The following is a 22,903-nucleotide window of genomic DNA, read 5'->3' as shown; positions in this document are numbered from 1 at the left end:
CAATTAATTAATCTGCAGCTTTTGGGCACTAGCCCAGCCATTACCCAGAGAACCCTACCAAACCTAGACATTTCTTAACACTACATAACCCTAAAAGTCCAATGGGATGTGGCTTATGTGGATTCATCAAGGCTTTTTGTTACCTCAAAAGCTTTATAAACATCAAACATTGGCTACAAGCAGCAATTTCCCTCATCTTTCTGTGAGAATAAACCCCGGAAGCTTTGAGGGTCCACAAAATATAACTCAGTGTTCCCAGACATCTCCTGATAAAAATTGCATCCCACTTGGTGGCTGGGCCGAGCACCAGCAACACAAAACACCCTAAAACGACATATAGAGACATTAAATTTGATCAATAGAAACCAACCCTTTTTTGAGACATTTTGTGGGTGAGGAATTGGAACCATGACTCAGCTGTCAGCCGCAAAATAAATGAAGCCCAGACATTTCTCGAAACTAGCTAAACAGGTTAGCCCAGTGTAGCTTGAGGTGCATGGATCTCACAACACTTTTTCTCTAGAAGCCTTTGCAAACCTCAGACTTTGGCTAACACACTAAGGCCCATATTTATACTTTTTTAGCACCGCATTTGCGCCGCTTTTTGACGCAAAAACGGCGCAAACTTGCAAAATCCAATTTTATTTTGCAAGTTTGCGCCGTTTTTGCGTCAAAAAGCGGCGCAAATGCGGCGCTAAAAAAGTATGAATATGGGCCTAAGAGTCAGATTTGCAAGGCCCTAGCACCACGGGACCGCCACTTTAGGTGATGCTCCGGTGGTGCAATTCACTGCAACATATTTACAAGGAGGTGTTAAGCCACATTTTGTGGCTTTATGCCTCCTTGTAAATATAGGCACCTCTGATGTAGTTTTCTGCAGCTGAGAGGTGTGCAATGGGTGTTGCTGTGGGCGTTCCTTCCCAACACCCATTGCTTTTGATGCTGCCCCAGATTTACGAGAGCATTCTGAAGCACACATTGAAATAGCAAAAGCCCATGTATGATTGTTTATGTGCAGGAAAGTGTCCCTTCCTGCACATAACCAATCATTCAAAAATGCTGATTTGGTAGTTTGATGTGTGCTGCATCCTGCAGCACATATCGAAGTGCCAAATCATCATTATAGATTGTTTATGTGCAGGACGGGACACCTTCCTGCACATAAACAATCACACCCCTCAATGCAGACACCCTTGCACTATGGTGCAAGGATGCCTGCAGTGGCAGCTAAATTTATCTCTTGCAGAGGGGTCTTTTTGTAACTACCGCGCATCCCCTTCAATACAAAAGTGGTGCAGCGTGGCACTGCAAATTTTTACGATGTGCTGACCCACTTTTTTGTAAATCTGGAACTAATATTCCTCATATTTCTGTGAATATTTCTATGAAAGTTCAATATTCTGTGGGGATCAACAACTGTCCTACTAAACAGCGTCCCCATACTTGTTCTGCTAGAAAGGTACCCCTCTTTTGTGGACTGGCCCAGCACCTGCCACAGGAAAGGTCTCAAAGTTAAACATGGACAGCTCAGACTTTTTCACTAGGTTTCACCAGATGACAAAAGGATTTCTTACTAACTGTTCTGTTATTACTTTGATAATAAAATGAAATATATTTTTGGTAGCCATTTTTCGACGTCCTCTTTAACAATTCTTCTCGTAGGAACCTGAATTCTAAGTTCAGCAGCAAATGCACTTCTTGAAACTATCTGCTAGCCTAAGCTTACAACCAAGAATGTCACGAATAGCTCACACAGGTTCCAGTAGGTCAAATATGTAAATTGCATCAGAATTCGGAGGGCAAAGTAGGACGTACGGTTAGCGCGCCCCCTTCTTATTATAAGACAGCCAATGGCGTCTCTTTAATGTTGTTGCTATGTATATGGTTAACGAGATGACAAAAAAGAAAGTCTAAAAGTGCATTTTGATTAAAAACAATTAAATCAGGTTGCTCGTGAGGCATTTTCAACAATTTCACAGTCACACTTGTGACATGTTTTTTTACTGCCTCTACAGAATAATAGACTTCTAAAGGCGTATTAAGATAGATACATAATGTAGAGAAATACCCTGCTTTTGATACAACACACTTCTTGGTGAGGACATTTAACGCAAATGTACTGTTCTTAAATATAATTATGACCTTTAATCAAACACTGTCTGCTAAGTGCAGGCACGTAAATGTTCTGAAATAACATTTGTAATCTTCCTCAAATTAAATATACGATACTAGTGTAGATTTACCACATTTATCGAACTATCAAAAATGAGAAATAAATCATTGGAAATATTTGGTTTCGATGCACACCGAAAGTAAAAAAAAATATGGCGATCAGACAAAAGCTTGCAGTATGTGTAACTCACTGGCACATAAAAAACACACACATGTTCTGTTTTCACTTTTTCTGCAAATAGCTTTGAGTCTTTGTTAAATTATAGGTTTGCTATCAGAGACAATTTGAGAACACTATATTGAAACCAACAGCAATATACGTGATACACGTGCTAAGAACATATTGTTAGACTGTGACATCGTAATTATATTAAAAGGACATGCTTTGGAAATCACATTTGGCATGCAAGATTTCGTTTAACAGTGGATTCCAAGTTCAATGGATTATTCATGGGTTTTTCAATGCCTTGTTTGTTTGGCATTATTACATTCGCCTTGTTTTTGGAAATGTTTCACTCCGGAGACATGTTATCATTGTCATGGTGTGATTCCCTATTCTCTCGTGAGATTCAGAAGAATGCCCTTCGTAGCTCAATCGGGGTGGGTTAATGAGCAAATGTGTCATGGTGTTAGCCAATCCAAACCCAGATATGCAGTTTAGCAACCGTCCTTTCTTCATTTAAAAACACGTCTCCTGTCATCCATTCCTTGAATCTGGTACAGAAACTCGTGATGAGGACCTTTAAATATCACAACATCTTTCAAGAAGAAAATCCCTAATTTCCTTTTTTACAGTCTCCAATAATTGTTTTTTAATCCAGGTCAGTTGTCCTTGCACTTTGTCACAACAACTCTTAATGATCACTAACATCCAAACAACTACGAAATTTAAGTTTGTTGTAGGTGAAGGTTTTCACTAGTCTAATGCTACCCCTTACCCTGCTAGGCTCCAACTTAGATCATGGGTTCTCTCACATATACACCAAAGGTCAATAATTGTACACATATATGCTACATATCTGATACAAGACATCTGTGCTTTTGTTGTCCTTAGAGCATATGAACAATCATTTTTTGAAGGTTCCACTGGGAACTACGCAGGGAAATCTCAACGTTTAACCCAAAACTTTTCTGCTAATAGTCCACGCGTTTAAACATTGTCTCCTAGATTATCGCTCCATTAAGACCTATTCGACCAATGTTTGCTTGATGTGTCCTCTCAGTCTTGGCTATTGGTCCCACCCTGTGCACCCTCTCAAAGTGAGGGCATGGAGCCGTTCATAGATTTGCCAGCTTGTTGGACCACATGTTCAATGTGTTTCTTTCATTTCAAATTCTGAACTGGCACCTCCAAGTGTTTTTGACATTTGAAGGTATTGTTGATGTGAGACGCTGTAGGTTTTTTACTGGGTATTTTGATGGCATTGCATTACTTCAAACTTAATCTGATTGGACAGGACCTTGATTTCACCACTTATTATCATATTGAATAAGATCTTGTTTTTCACAGTATTTTCATGCTCCACATAACAACGTTGTGACATTTCCTGAATCAGTGTTTCATCAGTTTAGAACAGTACTTAGGTTCACTCCATTCACTGGTATGCCTGGATTAAATATTTTTATAACATGCAGTGAATCATTTATCTGCAGTTACAAATATAATAGTAGTATGCAGCACTACATATTCCCTAAGTTTTGTCAGCAGTTTGCTGACAATTATCTCATCACATCATATCTAATTTGAGCTGATGAGTTTTTATATATGTTTTGGTTGGTCTTGATAACATTTGTTTACAAGCCATCCTTCTGCAGTATTTTCAACATTCATCTTATTTCCATTTTATAAAAAGTAGTTGAATATAAGGAATTTTGTTTCTGGTATACCTACTTTTGTAAATTGGGGTTCAGCTCTACAGTAAAAGAAATACACCTAAAATCTGTTTGAAGTGACGCAATCATATTGTTTTTGCTGGACAATTTTTTAATATAGAAAAGCTAGATTATGTTCCCTCGCTCATTTCTATACAGGTAGAAAAGTATGCTGTTCTCCAAGAAGGACACAAGTTCAACTAGCCTTTGAAATATGGGTTACACAATTATACAAACTACGCGCGGGCTTCATTATGAGTCAAATGTGTTTCTGCTGACATTCTGAATATTATTTCAGATTCTCTATTCTAATTTGAAGACTCCTATGTCAGATTCTACTCCTAACTCTGTTAGTGAAGACGTTGACTAGTCTGAATAATTTCAATCATTTCTGATGCAGGGCGGATTTATTCTTGGTTAATGATCACACTTGTATAATGCTCTATTCATACATTGAGTCATTTCCCATTTTCTTTAATTGTATGTTAGTGAGCCAGAATAATAATTCTACTGAATATTAGGAGCATGTCTAAAGGACAGCATTCTCTAACTTCCTTTATTGCTGCCTTTTAAGCTCCAATTCGTCTATTTCTTATACAAAAGTCTCTTCCATCATATGTCCTCATCACACCAGTTATCCAATAAAGCTGGCCTCATCTGGAATTGTTTGTCTTCATATTCTGTATTAGAACATTTATTCTATTTTGCAGGCTGAACATATTATTTCTTACTCTTCTCAGTAACGTTTCTGTACTATCATTATTGCAATCATGTAACAATCCTGGCACATATGTTTCCAGCAGAAATATTGCCCTCCTGGGTAAGAATGTGAATAATTGCTAAATGAGCAATCACTGCTGCAGGATGCTGTTCACTTTAGTTAAGTTACTCTTCTTTGCTCAACATACGAAATGCACAATATGCTTATAGTTCACTTACGAACAATAAAACTACTTTGATATCCACAAACACCTTCTTTTTCCCACTTGGGAAGTATAAATAGTCCATAATGGAGTTTGCATTTTTGGAACTGAATGTAAGGATAGATTTTGGATCACCTACCACTGCATTTTTTGTTTATGGCAATCCATTTCCCTCATGCCAGTCAGACAAAAAAATGTATTTGGCCTTTAAGTGTTGAAACGATGATACACACAATGACATTAATAAAAATCACACATAAATAATGTTTACAACACCATAAGAATAAGTAATATCACTGTAAAACACATGTATATGTGATTTTAAATCACCCCGAGGATGAATAACACTATAAAGTATAATTCATTCAGATATGGCTTGCAAGAACTAGTCCAATTGTATGTAGATAAGACAATAGTATAGGGCAATTTAAGTATCATCAGGGTTAGCAACATCCATCACCTTTCTAGCAGGACAAACATATCTTACACATACAGGGAGTGCAGAATTATTAGGCAAATGAGTATTTTGACCACATCATCCTCTTTATGCATGTTGTCTTACTCCAAGCTGTATAGGCTCGAAAGCCTACTACCAATTAAGCATATTAGATGATGTGCATCTCTGTAATGAGAAGGGGTGTGGTCTAATGACATCAACACCCTATATCAGGTGTGCATAATTATTAGGCAACTTCCTTTCCTTTGGCAAAATGGGTCAAAAGAAGGACTTGACAGGCTCAGAAAAGTCAACAATAGTGAGATATCTTGCAGAGGGATGCAGCACTCTTAAAATTGCAAAGCTTCTGAAGCGTGATCATCGAACAATCAAGCGTTTCATTCAAAATAGTCAACAGGGTCGCAAGAAGCGTGTGGAAAAACCAAGGCGCAAAATAACTGCCCATGAACTGAGAAAAGTCAAGCGTGCAGCTGCCACGATGCCACTTGCCACCAGTTTGGCCATATTTCAGAGCTGCAACATCACTGGAGTGCCCAAAAGCACAAGGTGTGCAATACTCAGAGACATGGCCAAGGTAAGAAAGGCTGAAAGACGACCACCACTGAACAAGACACACAAGCTGAAACGTCAAGACTGGGCCAAGAAATATCTCAAGACTGATTTTTCTAAGGTTTTATGGACTGATGAAAGGAGAGTGAGTCTTGATGGGCCAGATGGATGGGCCCGTGGCTGGATTGGTAAAGGGCAGAGAGCTCCAGTCCGACTCAGACGCCAGCAAGGTGGAGGTGGAGTACTGGTTTGGGCTGGTATCATCAAAGATGAGCTTGTGGGGCCTTTTCGGGTTGAGGATGGAGTCAAGCTCAACTCCCAGTCCTACTGCCAGTTCCTGGAAGACACCTTCTTCAAGCAGTGGTACAGGAAGAAGTCTGCATCCTTCAAGAAAAACATGATTTTCATGCAGGACAATGCTCCATCACACGCGTCCAAGTACTCCACAGCGTGGCTGGCAAGAAAGGGTATAAAAGAAGGAAATCTAATGACATGGCCTCCTTGTTCACCTGATCTGAACCCCATTGAGAACCTGTGGTCCATCATCAAATGTGAGATTTACAAGGAGGGAAAACAGTACACCTCTCTGAACAGTGTCTGGGAGGCTGTGGTTGCTGCTGCACGCAATGTTGATGGTGAACAGATCAAAACACTGACAGAATCCATGGATGGCAGGCTTTTGAGTGTCCTTGCAAAGAAAGGTGGCTATATTGGTCACTGATTTGTTTTTGTTTTGTTTCTGAATGTCAGAAATGTATATTTGTGAATGTTGAGATGTTATATTGGTTTCACTGATAATAATAAATAATTGAAATGGGTATATATTTGTTTTTGGTTAAGTTGCCTAATAATTATGCACAGTAATAGTCACCTGCACACACAGATATCCCCCTAACATAGCTAAAACTAAAAACAAACTAAAAACTACTTCCAAAAATATTCAGCTTTGATATTAATGAGTTTTTTGGGTTCATTGAGAACATGGTTGTTGTTCAATAATAAAATTAATCCTCAAAAATACAACTTGCCTAATAATTCTGCACTCCCTGTACACAACAATATTATGTAGCTAAGAGCTGAAGATGCTGTAAACATTCTTTATATGATATGAGGACAAAAGTGCACAATAAGGGACACAAATATTTTAGTCTTTGATGCTCACGGAATGTACAGAAAAACATACAATGTGCAAAAGATTGCTGGGAGATTTTGTCAGGGGGACAAGGTGGTAAAGAGTGAAACCAGGCACCTTGATCGGGGAAGGCTGCAACACAGTGCGGGGTATTGAGTCTGAACCTAGTCAGATAAACTCTGTGTTCAGTATTTACAACCCATATTAGGTAGGGCTTTGGTCCTTCAACATGCCTGAAATCTAGATCAGTGGTTCCCAACCTTTTGATTTATATGGACCCCCATTTTAACATTAATAGAACCCAGGGACTCCCACTGAATCATAATTGGAATTCGGGGACCCCCGCCTGAGTCATTACTGGAAGCTGGGGACCTAATTTGTCAATATTTGTTAATATTTTAAAATTTTCTAAGCAGTCCGGACCCCTTGAGAAGGCTTTGCGGACCCCCGGGGGTACCCGAACCACAGGTTGGGAACCACTGATCTAGGTAACAGGAAACTGAACTTATACAGTAGGTTATGGAAACTCTGGCTTGTTGTTTATATTGTATAAATAGTGATTTCACTGTATGTTTAGTCCTATAATCAAATTATTTGGGAGAATACAAAAATTGGCATGCCAACAGCTTAAAAGTTCCTTTTCACATACACAATCCAAGGGATGAAACAGGCTTGAGGGATGCTGCGAATACCAAAGCTTTCCCCAAGTAAGTAACAGTGCAACCTGGACTGAATCTTGTAGGAATGGGAGTCCAGCCTGTAAATGTAAGATGAGACTAGCTGTTCTTTTGGGGATCGCTGGGAGTCTACAAATAAACTTACTTTCGTTTTTTTAAAGCCTAGCGGGGATGGTATTACTCCAGACCCTTGCTCCATAACACCACAAGAAAAGCCATTTCGATTTATAAAAAATTACAGCGTTCCTTATTGGGTTTGTGCCCCAGTTTCTTAGAGAACTTAAAAATGCCTTCAATTGACCCAGTAAATTTATAAGCTCTCTGAGAAGCTTTTCTCATCTTAAATTCTCCGAAAAAGTGATACCAAGGTAATTAAAACTATGAACTATTGCAATACATATACAGTCTAAATAAAAGCATGCCATTGGGCCTTTTTGGGACTAATAGTCATAACATTGGATTTTGAGTGATTTATTTTCAGGTGAAGGTCCCCCATGAATTTATTAAAAATGTCAAGACACAATTGCAGGCTGGTAGCAGTTTGAGTAATTAGGACTGCACCTCAGTGCCATTTGTAATTCCTCCACCCTGGAGGCTTTCTTGGTAGGTACACCCAAATCCCTGCAGAACGCCCTCAGCTGTTTACCAGTGTAGGTCCTCAGCATAGCCATACTGCTTGAGAACCAGCAGGAGACATTTTGAATGAGGATTTTAGTCAAAAATTGTCAGGAAAAACGAAATTGCAGAAAAAGATAAAAATAAAGTTGACCTTCAACTGTGGGTAGGTAGTGAAATACTTAGCTACTGTATGTCACTGCATAAATACAAGTCCTATCCTCTCCGCTGATCACCAATGTTAGAAATGAGGTCTTTGGTTGGTAGTCAGGTTACCCCCTGTCCAAGCAAGGACCCTCACTCTAGTCAGAGTAAGTCACACACAATCCAAATTATCCTGTGCCCACCCTCTGGTAGCTTGGCACTGAGCAGTGAGGCTTAACTTTGAAGACGATGTGTAAAGTATTTGTGCAATAAATCATACAATAACAAATAACACCTTTGCACCACAAAAATACACCACACATTGTTTAGAAAAATACATAATATTTATCTGGATAAATGCAGGTCAAAACGATTAAAATGCAATAAGTATATGTTGAGATATCACTGAAAAGTGATATAAAGTGTCTTAAGTCTTTTTAAAAGAAAACAAAGTCTCTTTCAAGCACAAAGTACCTGGTTCGCGTGAAAAATCTCCGCAAAGAACTGCAGAGGAGGAGATGCGTGGAAACAAGAGGAGTGTGCGTTGATTTCTTGGGCAGCACACAGCGATGCGTCATTTATTTTTCACGCAGGGACTGCTGTGCATTGATTTCCTGCGCTCGGTCGTGGATCCGCTTTGGGTTGCGGTACTTTCAGACGCCCGGGAAAGATGCGTGGATTTCCTGCGCTGGCAGGACGCAGTCACAGGAGCTGCGTCGATCCGGTGGGTGTCGCGTAAAATTTTCTACCGCATGGCAGGCACTGCATCGATTCCTCTCTGGAAGTCGGGCTGCGTCAATCCGGCTCGGCTGTGCGTCGATCCAGAGGACCGTGAGTCGAATTTCCAGTCGCTACGCTGGTGCTGTGTCTATCTTCTCATTGCGAAGTCGGGCTGCCAGTTTCGATTCAGCGTGCGGTTAAATTTTCATCGCGGTGCAGTCTGTATGTCGTTTCTGGCAGGCTGTGCATCAAATCTCACCACACAAAGAGTCCTTCTTGTAGAGATGAAGTCTTTTGGTCCTGAGACTTCAGAGAACAGGAGGCAAGCTCTATCTAAGCCCTTGGAGAGCACTTCTTCACCACAGCCAGAGAGCAGCAAAGCAGCAGGGCAACAGCAAGGCAGCAGTCCTTCACAGAAAGCAGACAGGTGAGTCCTTTGGGCATCCAGGCAGTTCTTCTTGGCAGGATGCAGGTTCTGAGTTGGTAGGGGCAGAGGCCCTGTTTATATGCCCAAATGTGCCTTTGAAGTGGGGGAGACTTCAAAGAGTGCCTTAGAAGTGTAACAGGTCCCCTTTCAGTTCAATCCTGTCTGCCAGGGTCCCAGTAGGGGGTGTGGCAGTCCTTTGTGTGAAGGCAGGCCCTCCACCATCCCAGCGCAGGTACACCCATTGAAAATGCAGATGTATCCAAGTGAGACTGAGTGTCCTGTGTTTGGGGTGTGTCTGAGTGAATGCACAAGGAGCTGTCAACTAAACCCAGCCAGACGTGAAATGCAAGGCACTGAAAGATTTAAGTGCAGAGAAATGCTCACTTTCTAAAAGTGGCATTTCTGAAATAGTAATATTAACTCCAACTTCACCAGTCAGCAGGATTTTATATCACCATTCTGGCCATAATAAATATGACCTTCCTACTCCTTTCAGATCAGTGGCTACCACTCAAACAATGTATGAGAGCAGCCCCAATGTTATCCTATGAAGGGAGCAGGCCTCACAGCAGTGTAAAAATGAATTTAGAAGTTTTACACTACCAGGACATGTAAATTACATAGGTGCATGTTCTGCCTTTTGCCTACACAGCACCCTGCCCTATGTGTTATCTAGGGGATACCTTAGGGGTGTCTTATATGTAGAAAAAGGGGAGTTTATGCTTAGCAGGTACTTTTAAATGCCAAGTCCACTTGGCAGTGAAACTGCACACACAGGCCTTGCAATGGCAGGCCTGAGACAAGGTTAAGGGGCTACTTAAGTGGGTGGCACAATCAGTGCTGCAGCCCCACTAGTAGCATTTAATTTACAGGCCCTGGGCACATATAGTGCACGCTTCTAGGGACTTATAATTAAATTAAATACTCCAATTGGGTATGATCCAATGTTACCAGGTTTAAAGGGAGAGAGCATGTGCACTTTAGCACTGGTTAGCAGGAATAAAGTGTGCAGAGTCTTAAAACCAGCAATAACAGTATCTAAAAAGTGGAGGGAGGCAGGCAAAAAGTTAGAGGTGACCACCCTAAGGCTGTCAGATCTAACAGTTTCTTAATGAGTTAAGTACTTCTAAACCCCCTTTGGGTCTACCAGAAATTGAGGGAGTAGCATCTGCACAAAAGGATGGAAACCCATCCATATGTAATTCTTCAAGAGGCCAAGTCTCCTGGCAACAAACAATGTCATACTCATTAATTAATTCTAACCAGTCTTTGTTCTGGAGCTTACAGCTAATACTGTCACTTTTCCAGGACAGGAATTTTAGGTGATCTGCTCTGGTGCTGTGTGGGTCCAGGGAAGTATTTAAAAGAATCTGTGCGGATTCACGAGGAGTATCACATGAATTCAGGGAAGTATTTTAAAGAAGAATCTGAGGGGATTCACAAGGAGTATCCCCCTTGTGAATATCTAACGTCACAGTGTTTGGAGAAATGGGTAAAGGGCCCAAGAGCCAATCAATGTCTGATGTGGAGGCCAGAATTTCATAACGATTCTCATGAGTAAAAGAGGGAATGGCCTTGGGAGATGTAATGGGTGTTAGCCATGAAAAAGTGCAGGCTGTTGTCCTCAAAGATGCCGGGTGATATAAAAAAAAACAGAAGCAAAACACAGATCTTGCTAATTACCTTTAAACAACAAGCCAATCTATGCAGCAGCTGGCTTACAAGTCAGAGATTCCTAAAGTTTATACCAACACAGTCACCCATAGAAAGCTTAGGTACATATCACAGCCAGCCCATTCTTTTTGCCAAGATGATCTCATCAGCAAGATTAGAGGGCCAACCAGAGTTCACTGTGCTTCAGTGTGCAGCTTTGTTTTTTAGACTTTGTAGGTTTTCATATGTATCATTTGATAATGGGTGGACTCCCTTCGAGATGATTACATATGGGGTTCATTCAGTCGGGAGTTGTTCACAGAAGAGGAACTCCCTACAAGAGTATTGTCACACATACATAGCCCTTCAACATCCTTTAATATTTTTGAGGGGTGCAGGTGACTTACAGTACATTGCTTTAGATGGGTTGTGAAGCCATTTCCAAGTTGTGGGTCTCAAAGTAGCGTCAGTTGGAGAATATCACCTTGCAGTAAAAGAAGTTGTACCAGAGGTGGCATCTGGTGGGCAAGGAAGATTGTTTTGGGCCATATGCTGGTTAGATAAAAAGTGGGCCCAAATAATTTGCACTTTATCGCCTAGCACTTTGATTTGTGCCAAAGCAGATTGTTGAAAGCCCCTCCAAATAGCCTCTAACTTGTCAAACAACTGTTTGCATGATGCTTGTATTAAGTAGCTACGTTCTGTGCCCGCCAATAAATTGCTGCTAATGTTTGGGGTATTTGGGGCAGTTACATCTGGTTTTGTTTGCAATCTTTTTGCACATGTGTTGTCCTTTTGCATGTTATTGCTTCATCTTTTCCATTTAACCAGCACAGTTTTAGAGGTCGCGGAAGGGTTTTGGGCAGTTGCAGTAGTCATGGAAAAAGGAGGATCATGAGAACTGCCAAGATCTGGGGGCTGCTGCAGAGGCCAATGAGCTACTTTGCTTAGAGGTAAAATCACTTTCCATGTTGTCATCATTTAATTAGGAAGAATGGCCCCCTTGAAAGAGACTCTAGACCGCGGCGGATCATTTATGCCCTTAAGTTTCTGAACAGCATCTATCCGGCTTTCAACAATCTTGAGTTCAGTTCAGTGCTTAATTTGAGCCAGTGGTTTCCGGTGCACGGCACGGGCACTCATTTTTGAAGGCAGGCACATATTTTTCTGTCTCATGCATTTACCATGAACAAAAGACACACATGGGAAAGACGGAAGAAGAGAAAAGCTAGAAAGTGTCAAACAGAGAGAAAGCAGAAAGCTGCAAGAGTGAGCTGAAGGGGCAGGGACTGGCTGTAAATGGATTAAAGAGGCCTGAGATGGCTTCAGGATTATGGTTCCTCAGTATTCTGTGCTCGCACATTTAATTGCAGCAGACATTTGTGTTTCAGAGGAGAACTTGGGCCACCGGAACGTTTTTATGTACAAATTAAACACTGGTTCAGTTGTAATGGCTCCCATAGCTGAACACACATATGGTGTAATTGAGGCAGTGCCTGTACTCTCAGATGCAAGTTCCTTTCAGGCAAAAGCGATCTTCTTCCCCAAGGTAGCATGTGCAAAAAAGTATTAAGTGGTCAAAAAAGTAAAGCCCTTACCTTAAAACACAGCTGATATGACATGCTTACAAAGTTCAAAGATGAAGAGCTCAGAGAATTTGCCTGGCCTGACCTCCTCCGTCTGCGGATGGGCCTGCTCTTAGCCTGGTCTTTACCAGAGGCGCATGCCTGGACACATTCCGCACCTCGGGAGGCAATCTGTACTTATGAGCACCACCAGGGGGGATGTGAGGCCCCCCGTTAGCTCAAGGGTTATGCTGTGGGAAGGGCCTCTCCAAAGTCCATGCAATTTGGGCAAAACTGGCAAGTTATGTGTCTCTCATGCAAATTTGCAAATTGTGAACCATTTTTGAAGAATGCATGTTTTTACTGGTGGACTCCAATGCAATGCCCATGAATTCAACACACTTGTTAGGTTTTGCATTAAATTCACCCCAACAATGAATAATGCAGACTTGGTCCAATATCTGCCTCCTGGACGACTTTCATTTAAATGCATTTGTTATTTTTCAAGATGCTTCCACTCTTTCTTTGGGGAAATGGATGTTAATTCCTCTCAGTGTCTGGCTATTAGACAGATTCAAGTAGGCAATCTGCATGTCGAACCAGTTAAGGGCAGCGTATTCGATCTTGTTAGCTTTTTTGGTTGCCACATTGACCTGAAATCTGTCAGCATTTCTTTCTCTCCTGCTTGCCTTTGCTGGGATTACATATCAGTAGAATTAATGCAAATTCAAGGATTTGATGTCTTCTAATCCCTTTAGTAAGTTTTTCACCTCAAACCCTTGCTGCTTAGCCACAGTCTGAGTTATTTGCAGAGTTGCTTGAACTTTTTTATTGAGCCTTTGGGGACTACTAGTCATGCTCCATTTGACTCTGGCTGCTGCCTATTCCTCTATTCAAATTCGGACTCACATTTTCTCCTAACTTTCACAATTCCACTTTTTAGAGCTTTTGCTGACATTTTCCCCTCTGGTAGAAAGTAGATGTAATTTGATGTACTTGCAGGGCTGTTTAACAAGTTACTTTGATATCCTTCTTATTTGTCCCCTAGCCTCCTTGCCACATCATAGTCTCATTCTGCTGCCTCAGTTGTTTTATGCATCATGCCTCCTATTGTTTAGCTGTAATAACTCTTGCTTTGCCTGGTTACGTGCTTGATTGTGGGCACTGGCCTTTCCATGACTATGTGGGTACCTATGTCCCCCTTTCCCTCTTGTACATAACCACTCAACTTTCTTCAATGAATAGTGTTTGATGAGAGAGAAAGTAAAACATATCGCAAGGTTTCAATTTATACAACCATACACCATTTGCTAACAGGATCGTAATATAGGTCTATGGTAACCCCGGTCGGTGGCCAAGATCCTGGCTGCTGTTGCAGTGAAACTCCAATGTGATTTTGCCAGACAGATGTTTGGGCAAGTAAAATTAGGGTCAGTGTTCCAGCACCCTAGAGAACTGGGTGCGAAAACACCTGGTCTCGTGTGCTCATAGAGAATGGTGCTCAACCCAGGGATATGCTCCACCTGACTCATAATCAAACTGTCTGTTTTATTTCCCTCTTCGCCAATATTTTTTTTCCGCCACCTTCCTTCTCCAAGTACTCTCCACAGGGGTTGTTATTGCTTTTTTAAAATTATTTTTCTTTCTCTGCGGTAGTTTGTCATTATTTGGTCATAAGTAGTTTTCTATATGTCCCAGCCTGCATTTCTGACTTTTGAAAGCCCTGTTTGCGAAAGCTACCTTAGTGTTGATTATTTTGCGCAGCTACTGTATATTCTACGGCAGTAGTTCATGTATTATTCCTTAAATCTCATTGTGCAATTCCACTAAACCATTCGCTTTACCTCCTTCAATGCTTTCCTTGTGTTTTCTAATTACTTGGAACATTATCAGAAATTACAATGAATACTAGTTGAAGACAAGACTGGGGATCCTGCCTTATAAATCTATACTGATACAATGCTCGTAAATTCAACTTCACAACCAGGTAAACACCCTCACCTCATCAATCGTAAGTGACCCCTTGGACAACCTTGAAGGGGTCGTAAAAAGGGTAGTGCACTGATAAAGCATTCCTCCTTGAATCAGTGTTTACCAACCATACCGTCACAGTGTTACCCCCTTTTTGCACTCCTGCATATCTAATGATTCAGTAAATGTGTGAGTGTGAAATAAGAGTGGAAATTTTGGGTTCTACCTTTGATGCCAATTTTGATCTATACCAAGAAACAGAGTTTGTGATTTGGATTTGGGTCTAACTGTCTTCTTCTGATACTTGCTGTAATTGTGTGGTTGATTCAGCAGATGGTGAAAATATTATTTTGCTTCATAACTATGCCATCCTGAAATTAACCTGTCTTTCTCCCTCTCACTGCTGTGTACTCTTTAAAAATGCATGTAAATATCAGTAGTTAACATGAAAGATATCTCATTTTCCATAGTTTGCCAGTTGTGAAACCAGTTGTGTTTTGTGTACTTAAAGTCCATCTTCCTCTGAAATGTGCTATACCATAATAGCGAATGAGGTCGCTAAATGTTAGCAAGTTGCATAGCTAGCAGGTGATCATGTCACACCATCAGTCAGTCCTGCAGCACTTTGTATATTGTTGCCTATCATTACAATGCCAAAACGTTACACTGCAAATCACAATCCATTTACTCCCTAAGTCACACCACAACCCTGACATAATGTCTGTAGAATCTAAACAATGGAACGTTACAATATTTATTTTAAAGTTTCCTGTAGATAACAATAAACATGTTTTATACTTAAGTTATACTCGTTAGGGAGGCTGATTGTTTAATACTTTATCCGTAATACAATTGATGGAATATGATGTGGAAAACGCTGATGTATTATTTTTCCTTTCACAAATTCACAATTGCAGAATGTAAAGGAGACCCTAGGGAGGCTCTCGGGTCAAACTGAGGTTATTCGTAGTAAGAATACAGCAGCTCTGAAAAGTGCCTCTCCTGGGGAAGCAGAGAAGATAAAAGAAGCCCTGAGTCAGCTTCATGTCCAATGGGAAAAGGTCAACAAAATGTACAGGGACCGACAGGCGTAAGTAACTCTATTACTGTTTTTTTTATTGTGAAGCTGATTGCATTTTCCTTAATGTTTGGTGATTACACATTATGAGTCAGTTAGTACAAGGCAGCAGGTGCTCCGCTAACCCTTCGAACTGGCTGCCACCGAGTACAACATTTCTTTGCTTGCCTTTGGCCTTGGCTATAGCTGCATTAATAGTCCCCTAGAGCACACTCTTGCCTGCATCCAACAAACAAAATCCTAGGTGGATGTTTCTCTATAAAAGTAAGAATTCTTCAGATTGAAAGGAAATGCCATTTCCTGTGAGTAACAAAATAAGTAAATTGACGTTTGCAAAACTACTGCGCCTTTCCCACATGGTGAAACTAAGACGAGCAGAACTTTATCCTTACTTAACATTTTCAGATTGCCAGTTAACCCCTCTTCTCTAATCATACATGAAGTTTGTTAGAAATGGGGTTTTTGGTTGGCAGTCAGGTTGCCCTCTGTCCAAGCAAGAACCCTCACTCTAGTCAGGGTAAGTCACACACAATCCAAAATCAGCCTGTGCTCACCCTCCGGTAGCTTGGCACGAGCAGTCAGGCTTAACTTAGAAGGCAATGTGTAAAGCATTTGTGCAATAAATCATACAACACCATAGCATAACACCACAAAAAAAATACACCACACAGTGTTTAGAAAAATATATAATATTTATCTGGGTATCTTCAGGTCAAAACGATCAAAGTTGCAATATGAATTTGTAAAGATATCACTGAAAAGTGATATAAAGTGTCTTAAGTCTTTAGAAAGTAAACAAAGTCTCTTTCAAACACAAAGTACCTGGTTTCTGGTGGAAAATCTCCTCAGAGGGCCACAGGAGAAGAGGTACGTGGAAAACTGGTGTGTGCGTCGATTTCTCCTCAGCACACACGGACTTGCGTCATTATTTTCCACGCGGGGAGTCGTGCGTCGTTTTCCGGCGCGCGGACAGTCTCTTACTGTGGTTTGCGGGGAGTACCAGATGTCCCGGGTCTGTGCGTGGATTTTTCTGCCTGTTTTCCGGCTGTGCGTCGTTCTGCGGGGCTGCGCGTCGAAGTTTCGATCTCACGGCAGGCGTCGCGTCGATTTCTCCTGCGGAGTCGGGCGGCGTTGTCCTTGCGAGGCCGTGCGTCAAAGTTTTGATCTCACGGCAGGCGTCGCGTCGATTTCTCCCGGGAAGTCGGGCGCCGTTGTCCTTGCGAGGCCGTGCGTCAAAGTTTCGGTCGTCCCGAAGACGTCGCGTCGATCAGCGTCGGTGTGCGGCGTTTTTCTTGCCACGGAACAAGCTGTGCGTCGAAATGTTCGGCGCACGGAGCGTCCAAGAGGAAGAGAGAAGTCTTTTTGGTCCTGAGACTTCAGGGAACAGGAGGCAAGCTCTATCCAAGCCCTTGGAGAGCACTTTTACAGCCAGACAAGAGTTCAGCAAGGCAGCAGGCCAACAGCAAGGCAGCAGTCCTTTGTAGAAAAGCAGACAGGTGAGTCCTTTGAGCAGCCAGGCAGTTCAGCAAGGCAGCAGGCCAACAGCAAGGCAGCAGTCCTTTGTAGAAAAGCAGACAGGTGAGTCCTTTGAGCAGCCAGGCAGTTCTTCTTGGCAGGATGTAGTTTCTGGTTCAGGTTTCTTCTCCAGCAAGTGTCTGATGAGGTAGGGCAGAGGCCCTGTTTTATACTAAGTTGTGCCTTTGAAGTGGGGGTGACTTCAAAGAGTCTCTAAGAAATGCACCAAGCCCCCTTTCAGTTCAATCCTGTCTGCCAGAGTCCCAGTAGGGTGTGTGGCAGTCCTTTGTGTGAGGGCAGGCCCTCCACCCTCCCAGCCCAGGAAGACCCATTCAAAATGCAGATGTATGCAAGTGAGGCTGAGTACCCTGTGTTTGGGGTGTGTCTGAGTGAATGCACAAGGAGCTGTCAACTAAACCTAGCCAGACGTGGATTGAAGGGCACAACAAGATTTTAGTGCAAAGAAATGCTCACTTTCTAAAAGTGGCATTTCTAGAATAGTAATATTAAATCCGACTTCACCAGTCAGCAGGATTTTATATTACCATTCTGGCCATACTAAATATGACCTTCCTGCTCCTTTCAGATCAGCAGCTGCCACTTCAACAATGCATGAGAGCAGCCCCAATGTTAGCCTATGAAGGGAGCAGGCCTCACAGTAGTGTAAAAATGAATTTAGGAGTTTTACACTTCCAGGACATATAACCACACAAGTACATGTCCTGCCTTTTACCCACACAGCACCCTGCTCTAGGGGTTACCTAGGGCACACATTAGGGGTGACTTATGTATAGAAAAAGGGGAGTTCTAGGCTTGGCAAGTACCTTTAAATGCCAAGTCGAAGTGGCAGTAAAACTGCACACACAGGCCTTGCAATGACAGGCCTGAGACAAGGTTAAGGGGCTACTGAGGTGGGTGGCACAACCAGTGCTGCAGGCCCGCTAGTAGCATTTAATCTACCTGCCCTAGGCACATGTAGTGCACTCTACCAGGGACTTACAAGTACATTAAATAGTCAATCATGGATAAACCAATCAGTAGTACAATTTACACAGAGAGCATATGCACTTTAGCACTGGTTAGCAGTGGTAAAGTGCCCAGAGGTCAAAAGCCAACAACAACAGGTCAGAAAAAATAGGAGGAAGGAGGCAAAAAGTTTGGGGATGACCCCGTCAAAAAGCCAGGTTCAACATGACCCCCTACCAGCCTAAAGCCAGGGGAGAACAATCACTATCCTGATGTACTTCCCTGTTTGAGGCGACAGAACAAGGACCCAGGCCCACAACAGCAGGGGCATGCTCCAGTTCTTCGCCTTCCTGACTCCAATTGGATCCCTCTGTCCATACTCTCAGGGCCCACTAAACCAACCCATGGGGAACCTTTCTCCTTACCTGCGGATCCCATCTGTGCAGCACCTAACCTTACTTTGCTCACAGATGTATCCCAGGAGCAGGATAGTACCACCATGACCAACACAGTGGTGTTGCCCACTCTACCCCCGGGGTGTGACACTTGTCCCCTCCCCAGGGATAACTCTGTCCACCCGGACAGCAAGCCACAGTGGTTACTGACAGCTGCCAGGGATGAGAGCCAGGCCCCAGGCCTCTCAAAGCTCTCCCACCACTGTGGCTGTGGAGAGTGGGGGGCGCTAGCCCCAGGTGCTGGGCACCCTTTAACCACTCTCCCTTCCACCAGGTCAGGGATGACAGCCTGAACCTGCTCCTCCCCTCTGGGGCTCTGTACCCTCCCTCCTGGAGCGGTACCCCCAGAGTCCAACATGGTCAGGGTGCTTATAGAAGTCGCCCTGTACCATTCCTCCACCAGTGCAGGGCTGTTAACCTGCAACTGGCCCTCCAACCTGGGGTCTGTACCTTCAGGTTGGACTAGGGTCCGGGGTGAGGCTTCCCTCCCCCTGCCCTCCCTTCTGGGGTCCAGCACCCTCCAACTAGGAGTGGCCTCCTCAGAAGACAGCATGGTAGTGGCACTGTTATCAGTAGCCCCTCCCTCCAGGTCCGGGGGGACACCCTGAACCTGGTCTTCCAGCCCAGGGTCTGTACCCTCAGACTGGATCACTGCCTGGCAAACCAGGACTTCCTGGGAGGCACACATACCCCCCACCAGGTCAGAGTTTAACCTCTGCACCTGACCATTCAACTCAGAGTCACCACCCTGAAGTTGAACAATTGCCTGGCACGCCAGGACTTCCTGGAGGGCACACTGACCCTCCACCAGGTCAGAGTTTAACCTCTGAACCTGGTTCTCCAACCTAGGGTCACCACCCTGAGGTTGGGCGAATGCCTGGCACACCAGGACTTTCTGGGAGGCACACCTACCTCCCACCAGGTCAGTGGTTAACCTCTGAACCTGGTTCTCCAACCCAGGGTCACCACCCTGAGGTTGAACAATTGCCTGGCACGCCAGGACTTTCTGGGGGGCACACCTACCCCCCACCAGGTCAGAGTTTAACCTCTGAACCCGGTTATCCAACCCAGAGTCAACACCCTGAGGTTGGACAATTGCCTGGCACAGCAGGACTTCTTGGGAGGCACACCTACCTCCTACCAGGTCAGAGTTTAACCTCTGAACCTGGGTATCCAACCCAGAGTCACCACCCTGAGGTTGAACAATTGCCTGGCACGCCAGGATTTTCTGGGGTCACACCTACCCCCCACCAGGTCAGAGTTTAACCCCTGAACCGGGTTAGCCAACCCAGAGTCACCACCCTGAGGTTGAACCATTGCCTGGCAGGCCAGGACTTCCAGGGAGGCACACCTACCTCCCACCAGGTCAGAGTTTAACCTCTGAGCCTGGTTCCCCAACCCAGGGTCACCACCCTGAGGTTGGGCAATTGCCTGGCACGCCAGGACTTTCTGGGGGGCACATCTACCTCCCACCAGGTCAGAGTTTATCCCCTGAACCTGGTCATCCAACCCAGAGTCAACACCCTGAGGTTGGACAATTGCCTGGCACAGCAGGACTTCTTGGGAGGCACATCTACCTCCCACCAGGTCAGAGTTTAACCTCTGAACCTGGGTATCCAACCCAGAGTCACCACCCTGAGGTTGAATCTTTACCTGGCATGCCAGGACTTCCTGGGGGGCACTCCCACCCCCCACAAGGGACACACCGTCCCCAAGGGCCACACAAGAGTCTGGTTGGCGCAGGTCTCCCGACCTCTGCCCATCCGGCAGAGTCTGGGTTTCCCCCAAACCAGAAACGGTTTCACCTGGGTCATTCCTGTGGGGCTCTGCTCTCAGAGCTGTCCCCTGACTCTCAAGGTCCTCCACTGGGGTCTGCAACCACCTCTCAAACCTATGTCTGGACTTCTGCACCCCCTCACTAGGAGGGGTACTGCCAGACACCAGAACTGTTGGGATGCTGGCTACAGTCACCCCCCAAGTTCTTCTGACACTGCGGGGCTTCCCTCAAAAGGTGGCCCTACGGTACAGGCTAGGCTTCCCTCCTGGTGTTCCCTCATGGAACCCTCTAGGACCTGGGACCTACCTGGGACACTACAATCCTTTCCCACCTCACTCGGTTGGGAACCACCTAGACCACTCCCTTCAGGAGCACCCCCAAATGCCTCTTCAGACTCTCTGGTACTCACCCAGAAGTCTGCCTCCATTGTAAGTTCCCTGGGGTCAGAGAACTCACACTCCACATGGTGTTGGCGTAACTCTGGAAAATAAGGACCAGACATATGCTCTCCAGCAATTTCATCATTCTGCCCTTCACATGTATTAACCACAGTACCCTTCACCCAACCACCCAGTAACTCAACCTTGGAAAAGCACTCTACCTCACCCTCCTGAGACTGGTGAGACAGTATCTGTCTGTCCCTGACACTCAACCCATACTCTTCTGGGATGTCTCTGCACTCTATATCCAGGACGTCCACCAGGGGGGAACCCTTTTCTCTGTCACTCTCTGCTAGAGTCAGTAAAGTGTCCCTCCCCCCAGTAGGAATATGACTCCCTGTGCCAGTTCCCCAATCCTTCTCAGGGACCCTGTGCATAACGGGAACTACCTCATACCCTTGAACAGCCTGGGGTGTGTCAACTCCCTTCTTCAAGTTGGGCACCACATCTCTGGGCTTGTGCCCTTCTTCAGCAGTACTAGATGCAAGATTTTTGCTGCCACCATCTGAAGTGGACTCAGCCCTTCCGGCCTCCAGTTTCAGCTCTTTACAGCTCAGCTCTTGAGCTGCAATCTTTTCTTCTTCCAGGGCTAAGAGTCTTTTTGCCTCAACCTCTGCAAGATACTCCTCTAATTGTTGCTCCTGTCGCCTTTGACCTCGGAGTCATTCATCTATTTCTGGGTCACTGTCCAAATCTGAGTAGTCTTCCTCCTCAGGTGCGTAGTCCTCCTCCTCATCTGAGGGGTACTTAGTCATTTGGTTTCTTGCTGCCTCTCTCTCTGCCCATCTTTCCTCCCCCCAGACTATGTAGTGATGTAGCATCTCCGCCTTAGTAGATCTCCTTGCTACAGGAAGGCCCCATTTTCTGCAAAGCTTCCTTAGGTCAGCCTTAGTGAGGTGGTCAGTACGAACAAAGAATGAGTAGGTACACAATCCCATTCTGATAAGATTTTACCAGCAAGAACCAAAATCCCAAGTCCAAAAATATCAATAGTATATCCAGGAGGACATCAGAGAACCAAAAGCCAAAAAAGATGAAAAATCAAGTTGACCTTCAACTGTGGGTAGGTAGTGAAATACTTAGCTACTGTATGTCACTGCACAAACACAAGTCCTATCCTCACCGCTGATCACCAATGTTAGAAATTGGGTTTTTGGTTGGCAGTCAGGTTGCCCTCTGTCCAAGCAAGAACCCTCACTCTAGTCAGGGTAAGTCACACACAATCCAAAATCAGCCTGTGCTCACCCTCCGGTAGCTTGGCACGAGCAGTCAGGCTTAACTTAGAAGGCAATGTGTAAAGCATTTGTGCAATAAATCATACAACACCATAGCATAACACCACAAAAAAAATACACCACACAGTGTTTAGAAAAATATATAATATTTATCTGGGTATCTTCAGGTCAAAACGATCAAAGTTGCAATATGCATTTGTAAAGATATCACTGAAAAGTGATATAAAGTGTCTTAAGTCTTTAGAAAGTAAACAAAGTCTCTTTCAAACACAAAGTACCTGGTTTCTGGTGGAAAATCTCCTCAGAGGGCCACAGGAGAAGAGGTACGTGGAAAACTGGTGTGTGCGTCGATTTCTCCTCAGCACACACGGACTTGCGCCATTATTTTCCATGCAGGGAGTCGTGTGTCGTTTTCCGGCGCGCGGACAGTCTCTTACTGTGGTTTGCGGGGAGTACCAGATGTCCCGGGTCTGTGCGTGGATTTTCCTGCTTGTTTTCCGGCTGCGCGTCGTTCTGCGGGGCTGCGCGTCGAAGTTTCGATCTCACGGCAGGCGTCGCGT

The 22,903-nt window shown here is 44.0% G+C and overlaps 1 protein-coding gene across 4 annotated transcripts in view; it reads left to right on the top strand.

Annotated features, from left to right (window-relative positions):
• DMD (dystrophin) overlaps nt 1–22,903 on the top strand; it is a 6,960,831-nt gene that overhangs the window by 2,719,999 nt on the left and 4,217,929 nt on the right. For all 4 annotated transcript variants that reach the window (XM_069204753.1, XM_069204754.1, XM_069204752.1 and 1 more), the window contains one exon: nt 15,795–15,967. In XM_069204753.1, coding sequence (XP_069060854.1) covers nt 15,795–15,967 — 173 coding nt within the window. The remainder of the gene's footprint in view (nt 1–15,794; nt 15,968–22,903) is intronic.

The sequence above is a fragment of the Pleurodeles waltl genome, chromosome 8 (assembly GCF_031143425.1).
Source record: "Pleurodeles waltl isolate 20211129_DDA chromosome 8, aPleWal1.hap1.20221129, whole genome shotgun sequence".
Lineage (NCBI taxonomy): Eukaryota > Metazoa > Chordata > Amphibia > Caudata > Salamandridae > Pleurodeles > Pleurodeles waltl.
Note: the sequence above shows the minus strand (reverse complement) of the source record. Positions and strands in the feature narration are given on the sequence as shown.